Source organism: Gavialis gangeticus, unplaced genomic scaffold, assembly GCF_001723915.1.
Source record: "Gavialis gangeticus isolate Ggan-Ray unplaced genomic scaffold, GavGan_comp1, whole genome shotgun sequence".
Lineage (NCBI taxonomy): Eukaryota > Metazoa > Chordata > Crocodylia > Gavialidae > Gavialis > Gavialis gangeticus.
This window is the reverse complement of record NW_017729034.1, coordinates 35,085,235-35,101,818: the sequence shown is the minus strand read 5'-3', so window position 1 is coordinate 35,101,818 and position 16,584 is coordinate 35,085,235. Positions and strand designations below refer to the sequence as shown.

The 16,584-nt window shown below is 39.1% G+C and overlaps 1 protein-coding gene across 1 annotated transcript in view; it reads left to right on the top strand.

Annotated features, from left to right (window-relative positions):
- FEZ2 (fasciculation and elongation protein zeta 2) overlaps positions 1-11,959 on the top strand; it is an 82,660-nt gene extending 70,701 nt beyond the window's left edge. The window contains exon 9 of the mRNA XM_019527133.1: positions 7,257-11,959. Coding sequence (XP_019382678.1) covers positions 7,257-7,273 — 17 coding nt within the window. The 3' untranslated portion in view covers positions 7,274-11,959. The remainder of the gene's footprint in view (positions 1-7,256) is intronic.
- Positions 11,960-16,584: the final 4,625 nt, after the last annotated feature.

Sequence of the window (16,584 nt, the reverse complement as noted above, 5' to 3'; positions counted from 1 at the left end):
ATATAAGAATAAGATTGTATTTTGTGCTATTATGCAATTGCCTCTGTATACACTACTAAAAAATATCAAGATATTTTTAATATAATTACAATATGTTTTAGTTGATGTTTGATTTTTACTATATGATTTGTTTTTTATCTATAATCTATTAAAATGATATCTGCTGAAAGAATGTATGTGTGAAGCTCTCAATAGCTTACCAAAACTTGTTAAATGGCACTCTGGCCAAAATAATTGTCCATCCCTGTTCAAAGCAAAGAAAAAGCTTAATAATCTTACAGTTTTGGAATAGAAAATAATTTGTTGAATTTGAAGTAATTTGTATGTTTAACATTTCATAGTAATTTTCAGTTATTTAAATACTGATCATCATGGACACATCCTACCCTATTATTTTCATCAACTTGAATCATGACTGATGGGTTAACTGACCCACAAGATCTCTCAGGCAGTTATCAGTTCACACCTTCGGCATCTTTGCCCTAAGTAATCCTGGAAGATGCATCACAGCCACAGTTGAAAGTCTTCCAAAGGTTCAAACTCTTAATAAATAATCAACTCTAAACACTGTATACAAAGGTAAAAATTCCAGATTATGACACTTCCTCTTATCTGACGAAATTGTGGTAAATTTTAATTAGTCTAGTCTTAAACATAGGCAGTCATAAAGTCTAGACTTATTACTGATGGGGAATATCAGAATGGTCTCTCAGAAAAAGTAGAAGAGAAAAGCAGAATGAACAACAGAGTGGGGAATAAGTTCCCAGTGGTATTCTTTTAGATCAGTGCTTGTTGCATGTTTACTTGAGGATCAGCACCTGAAAGGCGTACAAAACCATCTTACAAAGGTATGGAATTTGTTCTCCCAGTCCAAAAAAAGAATGAAGCTGTTGTCTGTTTGGAAGTAAATGTATAGATACACAAACTATTGACACCAAGATAAACTGGAATGGGGCTTTGCCCCATCAGCTGCTTTTCAGTAACTTGCTATTCACACCCTGTGATTTTGGTGAAGAAGAATGTGGGGTGGGGGGCACCAAAGACCTTCTCACTGGTTTCAAGGGAGGAAAAAGAGATTTTTAAATCCTACTGTCATATTATGTCAGGAGGAGATTTAGAGATTTTTTTTTAGCTAATCCTTGGATTTCCCAGTAGTTCTGGCTACAAAACAATGTCAGTGTTAGTTTATAAAAGATAACAAAAAATCAGTTAATATTAATGGATTCTGTACCACACTGAAATATTCTAAATCTTTCAGAGTGGGATGGATAGATTTATAGATCTTATATACATTTAGAATGCCTGTTTGACATTGAGCTCAGAGAGATATCAGCTGTGTGGCGTGAAGTTTGAGGGGGTGCTTTGTTGGGGGGGGGGTTGGTTTGTTAGTTTCTTGTTGAGGAGGCAGTTTTACTTTGGTCACTCAATCAGTAAAGAATTTTCACTGATGAAATAAAAATGAGACAGCAATAAGTGTCCTTCCAAAACCTCACAGATGTACAATGATTACCATTACAAGAGGGTCATTTCTTAGATAAGCTAAGCAAGAATATTTTACTGGCCACCAGAGAATGATTTAGCATTTATTGAGTTAACTCCTGTAAATACTCTCTGTTGACTTACCCTTTTTAAAAATCCCTCAGATTAATTAGGCAAAAGTATGTACTTATGAGTTGGGAGCAATTTTGGGCTTGAATGGTGGTGGCGCTTTGCAGCTCAACTTTTGTAAAGAAATACACTGACACCAGCAGGAACAAACCATTGGTAATAATTAAAGATAATAGTAATAATTAAATACTTTCTATTTTCACCATTATGTGTACAGCAGAAGAAATCATGCTCTTTACAGTGTCTCCTTAGAATGACATAGATATCTGGGAGAACTCTCAAACTATAGGGAATGAATAGGTAATGAAGTAGTCTTTAGTGAAGTACTGACATGGGCAACTAAAGAAGGCTGTGAAATCTCCTGGAGGATTTTAAGAAAGGTTAGACAAATCTTTGTCAGTGATGGTCTAGATTACACTTAGGCCACTTACGAGCATTGCATTTCAGTCAAGAATCATGATTGTCCTAGTGGAAACTAAGTGTACAGGTGTTTGTTCTATTTCTCTTGGGGGAAACATGCCCCTTATGGGAGAGAGGTCTTCTTGGAAGGTCTCCTTTGCAAGAGACTCCCAAAAATGAATACTTGTACAGTCTCTCCAAGTCTGGTCCCAGGTGGGCAGTGGAGGTAGCAAATTCAAAACCAGTGGGGATGGGCAGCAGGCTCAGGTTCCCACCCCTGTGGGCTTTAAATGTCCTGTGTGCTGCCCAGAATTTCTCAGAAACTTCTATCACTAGAAATGAATAACTCTTTGTGGCTTTAGTCCTGCTTCACTGTAGGGGTTAGACTAGATGTCTGGATACTTTCCTTTACATCCCTCCTCTTTATGTTTCTGTAAAAAAAAAAATAGCAATAGCCTTATGGTAGGCAAAGCTACAAGAATACGAGATTTCACAGGTTGGATCAGAAGAGTAGACAAGTTGTGAGCATTCTTGTTCTTCTGATGGTATGTCCACACAAACAAAAAGTGTGATGAAGAGATACCTATGCTTCTCTTAAAGCTAAGTGGAAGTAGGTTATCCTGGATGCATCTACAAGAGACATTTACTGAGGAGTAGACTAATTAGCTGTGCAATAAATGTCATATATCTACACGTGGGCCCCTATTACGCTGGAACAAACTAATTTACTCTGCTGCAGAGTTTTTTTGTGCACAAGAGCAAAAATAAATGTGACACTGACCAGCTGGCTGGGACACAAGGGTGCTTCAGTGCAGGAGCTGCCTGCCATCTGCCCCCACACTGAAGCACCCTTGTGTCCCAGGCAGCCCCTCCACAACACTTTGAGGTGGAGGGGAGCAGCCCTGGGCTGGCAGGCTGGCCCCCAGGGTCTCTTGCCTACCAGGGCTGCTCTGACCCAGCTCAACATGCTACAGTCCCAAGCACGTGTGCAAATGGCACGCCCAGAGAAAAAAACTCCCGAGCAATAAGGTTATTGCTCGGGAGTTTATTGCTTTGCATTAATATGCATATGTAGATACACCCACTGCTTCTCAAGCAAGTCCACACAGTTTTCTGGTGATGCATCTAGTTGCCAGTTCCCATGCTGATGTATGAGGACCTGTAAGTTGGTGGGTTCAGGATGCATTGAATATTTATTTCATACAGCAAAATGTTTCCAGCGACTGGTCTATTATGTGATGTTACAAGGAAAATTCTTTAAAAGGATTATGGCCACAGAATTAAACTTTTCAAAGTAATTCCTTTAATCAGTCTTTGATGGTGCATTATCTAAGAATCACTTGTTATTATCTAAGAATAGTTCATTTCATTCCCGAATTTCAAGGCAAAGTGTTTGAGCTGGATTTTTGAAGGACTAGGAAAAAATAACATTGTAACTAAAAAGAAGACCATAACAACTGTGAGCATTTAAGCTCCTAATACCATTGTCCAGACGAACAAGTAGAGGTCGTTAGCTGAGTTAGTCTGTAGTCAGGCAGAAGGCAAGGCAGGGTGGCACCTTAAAGACTGACTCATTCAGAAAGGCATAAGCTTTCATGGGTGGCAGTCTGTTTCAGAAGTATGTGACAAAGTAGGCTGGTGCCTCTGAGAGCCTATGCCCTTTTGAATGTGTTGGTATGCCTTCTGGCACAAGAACAGATGGACACTACAGATGGATACTTTTGTGTCTTGTAATGATAGCTGACCCAATTTTGCTATAACTGAACTGGGGCTTTTGGTAGTAAGATACATGCTAGAAAGATTTCTTAGTCTCAAGGTCTAGTCCAGGATTAAATGCAGAAAAAAGGGTTATTTACACCATCAAAGTTATTCAAGTGTGTTAAAATCATTTGACTTTTGTGTCACCAAAGTCCTTCTTTTTCCTAAAAGAGTTTTATTTCATAATTTCATAGATTTTATAAACATTAGGCCTGGATGAGACCTCGGAAGATCATCGAGTCCAGCCCCCCACCCAAAGGGCAGGAAGTCAGCTGGGGTCGTAGGATCCCAGCAAGATAAGCATCCAATTTCCTCTTGAAGGTGTTCAATGTAGGTGCTTGAACCACCTCCAGTGGCAGCCTGTTTCAGACCTTGGGGGCTCGGACAGTAAAGAAATTCTTCCTCATGTCCAGCCTGAAACGGTCTTGCAGTAGTTTATAACTGTTCAACCTCGTCATCCCTTGGGACGCTTTGGTGAACAAACATTCCCCCAGATAGGTCTCTTCTCCTCACCAAACCATTATGTTAAGGCACTTTTATCATTGCTGATTAAGGCAGAAAGAATATATTTAAGAAACTGAACATATACCAATCAGTATGTACAGCTGATGGGCACATTAAGAGAATTAAAATATAAGCTTGCTACTGTGCTGACAATTTTTGCTGAAAGATTACCAAGAACTTGGTACTGAAGGATAGAAAACAAAAAAAGGTCATAGTAATTTTCAAAAGGAGTGATTCTAGCAAATGCCATCTTCACCATACCTTAATGTAATACATTGTGTCCCACATGGTCTGCCTGCTGGATCTGGCCTGTGGAGCTGTGTGATCCACCCATGGGTATCAGACCAATCCTGCATGCCACATGCACTGGTGGCCCTGCTCCTCACCACTGAATAGTTGCAAGGGCTGTCTATCATGTGGCCCCACCTTCTTGCTGCTAACTGATTGAGAGGGGTCAGACCACATAACAGGCAGCCCTCTCAGCAATGCCAGATTTCGCAATTACTGTGAAATCGCAATTTTGGTAGATCCCTAACTGTGAGCAACAGAGCTGGTACAGTGTGTTAAATCTTGTCAAATATTATTCCTGTTTTGATGGAATAAAAATCCGTCAGTGAAGTATGTAGGTATTCTCCGCATATCACAAACATTTTTATATAACATGTTGCCGATTGTATAATCAAGTATGTTTAAAATGGGTTTGAGCCTTGACATAAGGGAGTAATATCATTTTTGTGAAGGATTAATGAATGGTTAATGGTAACTAATTAACTCTGTGTTGGGATGTCCATCTAGTGTGTAGTTTTCATTACTTCATATGGTATTTAATATCTTCATTAATTTATAGTTAAGTGCGTAGGTCAACATATTCATTAATTAGAAAGGGTAGCTTGGTCAAATGGCAAGGGTAGTGAACTGTAATCCCAAGGACCAGCGTTCTGTTTCCAGGTGTTCTAGTCATGTGCCATAGAACCCAGAGACACATCAGTTCACCCTCCTACATTAAGTTAGTATCATAAAATAAATGATAAATTATGTGTTTGCATTAGGTATTGGGCGAACTAGCAAACAGAAATAATATGGGCAGAGGTATAACATAAAAGAAATAATAAAAAATGTAATATAACTTTAAAAAAAAACTTGAGCAAAAAGATATAAGACAATGTCTGAAATGTTGGAAGGCAAAATCCTAAAAAATAGCAATGCCAGAAAGAGGCCTTGAGACCAGCTAGATGTGAGCGTATAATTCAGTAAAGTAGTTGGAAAAAAACAGGGTAGCTCAGGTCCTAGACAAATATAACATTTGAAGAGCTTCAGGCTTTTTTGAAGTGCTTCACAGGGCAAGTAAACGGACATAGATGGCAAATATTAGCTCATAATATACAGTAGAATGACACATCTACAATCTGTGTAATATGTACTATTTTCAGTCTACTGTGGCAAGACATATTAGATGCTAGTGAAATATATAGCTCTAAGTTTGATGATGTTAAACTCCAAATAGATAACCAGTTATTTTTTTCACTTCTGTGAAGTTAAACCTTCAGCTTTTATAATGCATTATAATATATTAGCGCTATGATAAATAATGCAAATAGAAGCCCAAAAGGATTTCTTTATTACTGATATAAGGACACTTATGTATTAAAGCAAGGATATATACTTTAAAAACATTATTTTAAAATCATATGCAAACTTTTAATTATGAGAGTCTTTTTTGAAATATTCCATTATTACAGCAAAAAATTGGCTGGCCTAAAATTTGTACCTAATCTTATCTGCATATTCTTGCTTACTTGATGTACACGAAAAAGTAGTTGTGATATCGTGAGAGCTCAAGAAATATGTAGCTATTGATACGACTGGCAAAAAAAAAAGGAACTACACGTATTCCCTTTTTTTAAATTAAATTAGTTTGCCAAATTAAGTTTTTGTTAATTTTACTAGATATTGAGATGTAAAAATGGTATGGGTTCCCATCTTTTATAATTGTTTTGTTTCCTTATCCTGCATGTGATCTCTTCAAGTTATCCATAGACTGAAACTAAATTTTTTGTTTGAATATAAAAGGGAAAATTAACCTTGTGTTCAATATTTTTCTTTACTTTTTACCAGAACCACTTTGCTCAGTTGACAAAGATTTTTTTGTTTTTATTTATTTTTAAGTTTTTGTATGTTGTTGTTACACCTGACTTCTTTGTTTTTGTGTTATGCTAGCATTGGTTTGAAAAGTGGATGGCTCTGAGGTTTGTGTCTTTTACATGTGAGAGAGGAATGAGAAATGTGAAGGACATGTCTTGTTTCCCCACTGTATGTGATCTGTCGGGTACACACAATGGGCTGATATTGTAAAGTTAACATTTGAAATGTTTAATACACTCTTTAGGGTTGTTGGTTGTAGCTGTGTTGGCCTAAGGACAGACCTACATTTTGCATTTTGGCTTCTATTCCACCCAGGAGAGCACACACAACACCAACAGACACTCCCTATGCCTGAAGGAAGGGTGTTTGTGCCTGAAAGCTTGCAAAGAACAATTTCCCCAACTATTTATTGGGTCTAATAAAAGATACCACATTTACCCAAAGAACTATAATACACGCTTTAATATTTCACTGCATGGCAACTCATTGTCTGTCCTGAATGTTTCATGAATATAGTTAATGCTTTAGAACAGAAACCTCAGAACATAAATTGCATAACCCCCCAGCCTAAGACATGACCTCTTAATTTAACTCATTTCTGTGTAACAGTCAAAAAATAGTAGTGGGTTTTGTGACGTGTGTGTGTGTGTATATATATACTTACACACACGTGCGTGCACACATACACGCTCTTGGGGTAAGGGAGCATAATTATCAATTTCAGTTACTCTAGCAGTAACTCTGTTTTGGATAGGATAGAATTAAGCATTCAGTTTACTGTACCCTACAATATTTTTTTACAAACTGTTTTCATTGAATTTTATGCATATACTGTTCTTTTGCAGTTCTTTGTCCTACATGAAGATGGCTGCTTTTCTTCAGAAGTAACCATGCTCCTTCCTATGACAAGAAGCTCTCCTTGAACAATTCATAGTATTTTTCTTTTTATTTGGCACTGTATCTAAACATGTATGTATTTACTTTCTGTGTCTGTCTGAACAATGGGCATGATGACTGAACTCATCCATTTTAACTTAATAGTGCAATGTACTTGAGCACAGAACAAACACTGTACAGTTTTACTCACAAATGTTGTTTTGGCTTTTTAAAATCTATTTTTACATTGTACAGCATGTAGTAATCCCTCCCACACTTTTTATTGGTGTGGAAGAAAAAAAAAACTTTAAATAATGTAAATAAAGTAAGCTTATAGTTTTAACTAATTTACAGTAAAATCATCCTTGGTTCCTATATCGAACATACAAGAGAGATCACAGCCAAACCGGCACTAGAAGAGTCTATGGAAGTTTTTCAGTGGATACTCCAAAGCATTGGAAACTAAAACTGAGCACTTTTTTAAAGCAGTAATGTGGATTAGAACAATGATACAGCATTGTTCAGGCATTGAACAAATTTTATAATGCTTTGACAGGAAAAAGAATCACAATGTGGCTGCAACCTTTACTCACTGCTTGATTAATCTGAACATCAAAACATTATGTAATATTTATGTAATTCATTTCCTTTTGTTTTTAGTCTTCCAGTGTTTTTCAGTCATGACAATCCACTGAGATCAGATATACTCCATTATTGCTGCTATCATGTTAAAAGTTTGACCCTAATATAATACTTCATAGGCCATAATATAAACAAGAACTTCACAAGGCTATGTCCTTTACCTTATGTGAAAGGATTGAAAAAGTGAACCTAAATTCCCTTCAAGTATTATGTTAAAACTTTTCATTATTTTGTACCTGTAAGATTTCCTACCTTTTTTTTTTTAATTCTCAGTCTGTGAAGATGATGTACCTGCACCTTGGTATCATTGATGAGACCATATTTTAAAAATCTTATTAAAGGTATAAAATCATACCTTTAACATCACTGATGATTTTTGTCAAACCTATAGATTAAATCAGTGCTCTGAAAGGAAAAGCAAAATACTAACAGAAAAAAATAAAGTGGTTCTTTAGGTTTCATTCTTCATTTATTATGCATATATTTTGTGGTAGACTTGAAGAGATAGGGACTCTATAGCAACATATAGGAAGTTTTGCTTATAAGCAAAGAATTTTCTTAAGAATTTGCTTCCATGAAAAAGCCTTGGTGAGAGAGAACCTGTAAAACTTCTTACAATGAAGTATTTTTACAATCTGTTTATTAATACTATGTACCATTTGAGTTTTCAGTTTCATTAGTGGAATACACTAAATATAAGTGTGGCTGTCTGTCACTCAATTATGCATTTTTCCTCTACATGCTATAATTACTATAATTGAACCTCAGTATTATGTGTCTGTCATACCTGTCACTATTTTCAGGATATTCAGAGTTCAGAACTCTTCACCACTGCACCAGCTTGTCAGAAGCAGACAGTTGTCTCCCTGTTCAGGTGGGATAATGGCTTTGTGTTGCTTGCCTTTTCAATGAGATGCTCACATGCAGTAGCTGATCTGGTTAGGTCTGTCAGTTTCTGGAGAGTTTGGGTTTTGGGGGGGATTTTTTTGCCTACTTTTATTTTACCTTTCCTTTAACAGGTCCTCTAAAAAGAAAAATGCCATTTGTTTCCTTAGCTGGTGTTACGACTTGAGCATGACTCTGTATGTTCCCATAGACTGCTGCTTTTCAAGCTGCTCTGTTGTAGTTCTTGGCTGAGAGAGAGAATCCTGCTCTCTTATTTCAATACAGAAATGGAGACACCGTGGCATAAAATATGGTGAGCCCTATCAGTGTTCCCTGAAGTACATCTACTCAAAGATATTTCATCAAGTTGTTAGGTGATAAGATTTGGAACTAAAAGGTCCAGAACATTGTGGCCCTGATCCAGAGAAGCACTTAGGCATTAGAGTAATCTTTCTGAATTCAGTGGCACTACTAATGTCCTTATAGTTACACAGGCATAAGTGCTGTGGTGGATCAGAGCCAGAATACTCAGGACCTTGCAGAATTAAAGCCCAAGGTCTTTATCACTCAATAAAATTACTCTTATATTCCAGGAAGGGACATGTAAGACAGCAGAGCTGAATGATGGTCTTAGTGGGAGTTGATGTTAGTAGAGTGTAGTTTTAATATACATTTCTAACTTAAGTTCCACTCCATGCCTTATTGGTCCCAGATTCATGGAGTGTCATGTACAGGCAGGAATATCTTTTAATATATTTCTTTTATGTCCTTAAACATCAATATTTAGACCTAGGCAAAAACTCCCTCCGAGTGCCTGTATAAATCAATTACAGAGAGAAAGAAATATTGAAATATTTTTACATTAGTACTTTTGTTGTAGGGGTGTTTGTTTTATGGAATTTTCTACCATACTTATAGACCCAGTACTTTGCCATTTTGAAATGACTGCAGAATATTCTATTCCCAAAATCTGTCTGAGGAACATAAACAAAGTAAAATGGCAGTGTGTTTTAATTTTAATATTAACTCGCTGGCATCTTATCATTTTACTTACTATGCTACCTAAAACTTTAACAAAGCTACTTGTTAGGGAAGTCTAAAACAAGGTTTTTTCCCCATTTAGCATGGGGGAGCCTCTTATCTTAGAACTGAGTAGGAGGGCATGGGGAGAGCAGGTGGCTGTTATGGCTCAAGCTCTATCTCCTTCCTGGGGTCGGGGCCGTAGCCCCAGCTGCTGCCTGCCCCCCTCCTCCTTCTGTCCACCTCTATACCCCACCATCTTCCCCGCTACTCCTCCATGCAGCCTCTGTTCCCCACCTGCACCTCTTCCTCCCTGCTTCCCCTCCTCCCCATGGGTGCCAGCAGGCTCTGTTCCTGTTCTAACCTGGGGCACTGAGCATGGCCTTAGCCAGTTCCCACAGCAGTCGTGCATGCCCAAAATTTGCAAAAATGTGCCTCTGATGGAAATACGTAATTCTAATGTGGGTCAAGCGTAAGGAGGCAAGTTTTCTTTTAATAAGAATAAAACAAAAACCCTGAATAAATGGCATTAAATCACCTGAAATACTTGCTAAAGTATCATATATGTATAACTGTTTCCCAGTTCATTGGATTCAGGTGCTTCATTTGGTAAGTTTACCTGCTGGCTTCCTAGAATCAGCTTGGATGAGGGCAGTCTGTCTGAGAGTTAATCCAAACAGGCAGAAATCATGCTTATTGGCTAGGAAAACAAGCAGAAAAATGACATTTAATAGTATCAGTTTCCTTCTGCTGAATGGCATTTCATCTTACTGCATTCTCAGCTGCTCCTAGATAGACACAGCAGGAAGGAATGTTTTGTCATACATACCAGGTCAGGAAATTGTGACCTTTTTCTTGGCATGGAAACCTTACCATAGAAATTTACATCTCTGTCGCTTCTAGATTAGATTACCTAAATATCATCTATGCTTTAATGCCACCAAGAAATTGAAACTAGTGTAGAATGTGGCAGCTTGAGGGCTTAGTAGCAGTGCTTACAGAGAGAATCCAACATCTGTACAACATCATTATATGGCTTCAAGTTAATTTCCAGAAGCAATTCAGTATGTTGGTTTTGATCCATAAAGCCCTGGAAATTGAAGTCAGTTGATATACTTTAACAGTTCAGTGAGAAAGGGGTTGGAGGCAGGAATAGTCAACTGATAAATCTACAGATCTGAAATACGTTTTCCCTCGTCAATATACCTACACCCAGATTTGCTGACCATTAAATTGCAAGGCAAAATTCAGCTCTTCTCCCATGCTTTTTCTGAGAAAATAGGCTGCATTGGACTGTAAAGTTGCCCTAGTCTGGGTACATTTAGGACATTTTTACCTTAATTTGTATGTTTAATATTTTGTCTGCAGCTGCATCTGAATCTAAAGACATTCCAAAGATTATCAGAATTCCCATTACAGAAAAACACAAGTAGAAATGAAGCCCGAAAAGCATCTCTCGGGATCACGAAGGGAGTTATTTTGGGTTTGGTGGTTGTTTACACATTTAAAGCCTCAGAGAAACCCTGAGACTGGTGGAAATGCAGGTAAACACATCTGCTTTAATGTTAGGACAAGCCAGCTCATTACTCCCAAGTTCTCTACATATTAGGCTTTAATGGATTCTAGGGAGTTTATATACTGCATATGCAATAACAAGTAAGAAATGTTCCCTGAAGACACAAGCTACTAATTATCCTACAATTTAATTTTTCTGCCCTAAGCCAAGAAATTTGAGAGCGGTATGTGCCAATGTTTTGTCCTTGCTAGAACACTAATCTCTTGTCCCATTATCCAAATTCCTCACCTTCAGTTTAGCTCAAGACTTGTTTTTTCCTCTTCATTCGTATTCATTGACAAATAAACGCTGACTAGTTAATTGAACTAGTGCAAACAACACTGATGAAGAAATCTCATTATGCAGGAGACATACTTGTTGCATTTTTCTGTTATGTGTTTCTATGACACCCTTTAGAAATGTGTGTTTTAGCATTCAATACAAAAATGAAAATTCTACGTCTTCCTCACATTTATAACCATCGAGCTTAAACTGTTTTGTTCTTTTCAAACCAATCCCTTTATGTGTTTGCCTTTGTTAACTTTATTGAATAAAATACTAATTGCAGAATATCTGTTCATTTATTATTTACATAAAGTGCTTATAGATTTCTTCAAAGGAATATGAATAACTTCAGTAATAAATCCAGACTGTCTGCATATGATAAAAAAATTAATAACGTGTAAGTACAAAGTTCTTCTAAAATAAAAAATCTGTGTCCAGATATGGTTTTGGAAAACAAACAAGATTCCAGATTTGGACCTCTCAGCAATTTTGCATCATTGTAGGTACTGACTTCAGTGAAATTCTTCCCTATTTTATATCGCTATGGCCGCATCTACACATGCGCTTTACTGAAGAGTAGACTAATTTGCTGCAGAGTAAAGCGTCACCATCTTCACGTGCAACAGTGTTAGGCTGCAGTAAACTAATTAATACTGGCATAAGATAGTACTGTCCCTCACAATACTATCTCACGGTAGAGTAATTAATTGTGATTAAACTCATGTGTAGCAGCTGGCCATGGGCATAAAGTGCACCCAGTCAGCAGGGAGCTAGACTCCTGCCTGCCGCCTAGCCACACAATTCCATACTGTCAGCACCCTCATGCCCCAGACGGCTCTTCCACTACCTGCCGTTGCCACCCAGAATCCAGGGCAGAAGAGGCCCTGGCATAAACTGCACCCCAGTTCAAAGTGCTGCTGTTCCAGGTGCATGTGTAGACATTGTGCCTGGGAGTAATTTACTCCAGTTCTAATTGCTCCGGAATTTATTCCTTCAAATTAATTGCACATGTAGATATCCTGTGGGATCATAATGAGGTGTGCAGTTTTATAATTCCCAGATGTTTATAATCCAGTTATACCTAACAATCTAGATTTCCCTGTTGCCTTAAATCCACTAGATGCTAGGAAGACATTTGCCCAGCTTCAATGGAAATGTGTTATATAGTTAAAAAAATTAAATGTCTTAGACAGGTAAAACATGCTCTGTCACCTACTAGTGCTGCCACTAGAATTTCAGTTCATTTTATAGATTGAGACAAATTATTAGAGGATTCTGAGAAAAATTTTCTCTCATTCTTTTTAGGTCATCCTAAAATTTGCTGATTAAAAAAATCATATTAAACTTTATATGCAAAGAATACAAGGATTAAACTATTTTTTTCAATTAACATACATGAGAAACCCTTCTGTTTCCTAGCCAACACCTTATCTTGTGTTCTCAACCTTAATACTTGCATTTAAAAAACATCTTCATTAAGACAGAATGTATAAGTGGACAAGGGTGTATCAAGAACAATATAATAATTTGTTCCTATGTGTTTAGTAAAATCTGGGTTCTGTCAGGAGCTTAATATAAAAATGTTGTCAAGACCCAAAACTCCTTGGGTTTTAAAGTGTTTGTAGCATCTAACCTCTGTGTATGAAACATTTGAATAACATCATTATGTGTACAGTATAAAAACTGTAATAGAAAATGTTTCTATGGAGTTAAAATCATATTAACTTATTAAAGGTCTTATTCTTTAAAATGGTCTTTCTGCTGCCAGTGCCTCTTGGCCAAAGTTCATGTTTAATGAATGATCCTCAAAGCTGGACAGAATGTTTCTATCCTCTGGCATAACCCACCTATCTAGTTTGGCTTATCTTTGGAATAAGACAGGGAAAGGTTTTCTAAAGGAAATTAACAATTGACTCTTGCCAAGAAAGTAATATCTCCCAAACAGACACCTGTCCTAGAAGCTCTGCTCCCACCCCAGCCAAGGAGTGGAGGGCTGAGAGAAGCAGTGGAGCCACAGGCACAGCTCCTAGCTGCCTGGCCCCAGTGTATAACCTTTTCCCACCCCCAGCTGCACCCTGCTGCTAACACACCATAGAAGCTACCTAGTCTGCGTCAGACCAGAGCTGGGTGGTTCCAGATGGTGTCTTGAAAAGGTTGCAGGCTACTGAGGTAGAGGGTGAATTGAACAACAATGCAAAATCTGTTACTTGAATAATGCTGACTTAAATTAGATCAGCAGCCACACACATCCAAGCTCCTATGAGATTCCTAAAATTTAAGGATTCCTGAATTTTTGTGGAAGCCCCTCTGAAGACCTGGTAGCTGCTTAATAGTTTCATAGTAGCTAGGGTCAGGAGGGACCTGAACAGATCATCTAGCCTGACCCTCTGCCACAGGCAGGAATGAATGCTGGGTTCACAAGACCCCAGATAAGTGATCATCCAACCTCCTCATGAATTTGCCCAAGGTAGGGGCAAGGACCACTTCCCTGGAAAGTTGGTTCCAGATTTTGGCCACCCTAACTGTAAAAAATTACCTTCTGATCTCTAACCTAAACCTATTCTCCATCAACTTCTTACCATCAATCCTCATCACCCCAGGCAGTGCTGGGGAGAAAAGGGCTCTACCTATTTGCTGTTGATCTCCCCTGATGAGTTTGTAGGCAGCCACCAAGTCCCCCCTCAGCCTCCTCTTGCTGAGGCTGAATAGGTTCAGGTCCCTCAGTCTCTCCTCATAGGGCCTGTCCTGCTGCCCTCTTACCAAGCGGGTGGCCCCCTTAAGCATCCAAGTGTTTCCATAGCATCAACTGCTTGGTTCCTTCCACAATTGTTTGGTGTAAGTTGTCCCGACAGGTGCATACAGAAGCTCTGCCACTAGTAATTTCAGAAGCATTGGAAATGCTTGTTTCTTTCTTGATAGTGCCACTGACACTTGGCTAACTACAGTACCCACTTCCTTCTCTTCCTCTAGCATTGCTAATCTTGATAACAGTGAGGAAAAACTCTTGGTGTTAATTTAGGCCTGGAAAACTTAATCATTGCCAGAGTCATTGGAACTTGATCTACAGCTGAACATTTGCTTCAACTGCCAACATAGCCAATATGTGAAAAGGCCTATCCTTTGAGGTGTCATTTCCAGTTGGGTAACAGATGTCTTCCTTGTGAGAATGATAAACACAAGAACACAGAGAAGGTAAAATTCCAGGCTGCTAAAATGCTGAATAGCCCAGGAAATTTCTCTGCTTATACCCTGGTAAAGCGCCACAGTGCTGTATTCCTACACCTGGTAGAGTTGTCTTCACTTCTATTGACTGAGGATTCCAGCTTGTTTCTGTATTTGTAATTGTTGAAATGCTGTCTCAATAAAGGATGAGATTTTCTTTTATGAGTCTGGTATCAGCAATTGCTTTGGCCATGAGCTCTAACCAGTTCCTGTGCAGGAGATATTCATCTCTTTACCCCTTGGAAATCTCTCTACACTTGGTTCAGCAGTTTAAATTGGTATCTGTTTCTGGAAGAAAATACTGATTCACTGATCAGTGATTGTTTGTGATGGAGTTAAGAGGGGAGGAGGAAGAGAACTATACCTTGCAAAGCTTTGCCCACAGCCTTGTGTCCATCCAGTTGTGATCCAAAGTGTCCAGATCTTTTTAATGTGATCATTCTTTATTTTATGCATCATTCAGCAGTGAAAATTATATTGGTATTTTTTGTGCTACTAGTCTTCAAAGTCAACAACCCTGCTAGCCCACTTAGAGTGCATTGTGTAAATTTATGCGTGGTTCATAGTATAAAGATCACTGATACAACCATTAGGACTGGACATGCAAGCACCATATTTAACCAAATCCAAGATGACTTGGAATTTAAGATGATCCCCCTGATAATTAGATTCCATACATAGAAAATTATAACTTTGTTGTAATTTTCTACGTATAGAATCTAGGTAGCAGAAAGTCATCTTTGTCCCCCACCTAACTGCTGTGGCAAGGAAAGCAGTGGTTGGGGTAAGGGACTAGCCCCTGCCTCTTGCTTCCCTGCCTCTTTTCCCCTCTATGTCCATCTCTCCTCCTGCCTGTTCCACTGTGCTTATCTGCCTGCTGCTGCCTGCTCCATATCACTTAGCCCCCATGCTTGTGCCTGCCCCCCCACCTCCCTGCTTCCCTGGTACTCTGTTCCCCTCTTCAGCCTGCCCCCATGCATACCATCCACCCACCTTACCTCCTGCTGCAGCTTTGCTCCTCCAGGGCAGTCAGCAGCAGTGCAGCCCCAGCCTGGCCAGGGAGAAGCAGTGGGAGTTCCTGGCAGGGGCAGGTCAGTGCTGGAGCAGAAAGGGAGGGAAGGAGGGGGAAGCTGGGGGGAGAGGAATATGAGGTGCAGGACAGGCACAGAGGTTGAGGGGTTCCCCGCCCCCTTCCCCCCCTCCAAGACTCAGCAGTCTTCCCTCCACCTGTGTGCCCCCTCCCCCACCAAAGAAGCCTTTCTAGCCTGGGGCAAGCCAAAGCTCAGCTCCAGCTTCAGCCCAGAGCCAAAGCCTGCCATGGACTGGTACTCAAATCCAAGACAAGGCTATTTTCCCCCTATGCTGATTGTGTGGGGGGGGGGGAAGAGGGAACATCCTAGATTTGAGTAAATATGGTATTTTTCATAGATTTCATAGACATTAGGGCTGGAAGGGACCTTGGAAGATCGAGTCCAGCCCCCACTCAAGGGGCAGGAAGTCAGCTGGGGTCATAGGATCCCAGCAAGACAAGCATCCAATTTTCTCTTGAAGGCGTTCAATTTAAGTGCTTGAACCACCTCCAATGGCAGGCTGTTCCAGACCTTGGGGGCTCGGACAGTAAAGAAATTCTTCCTTATGTCTAACCTGAAATGGTCTTGCAGTAGTTTATAACCATTCGACCTTGTCAT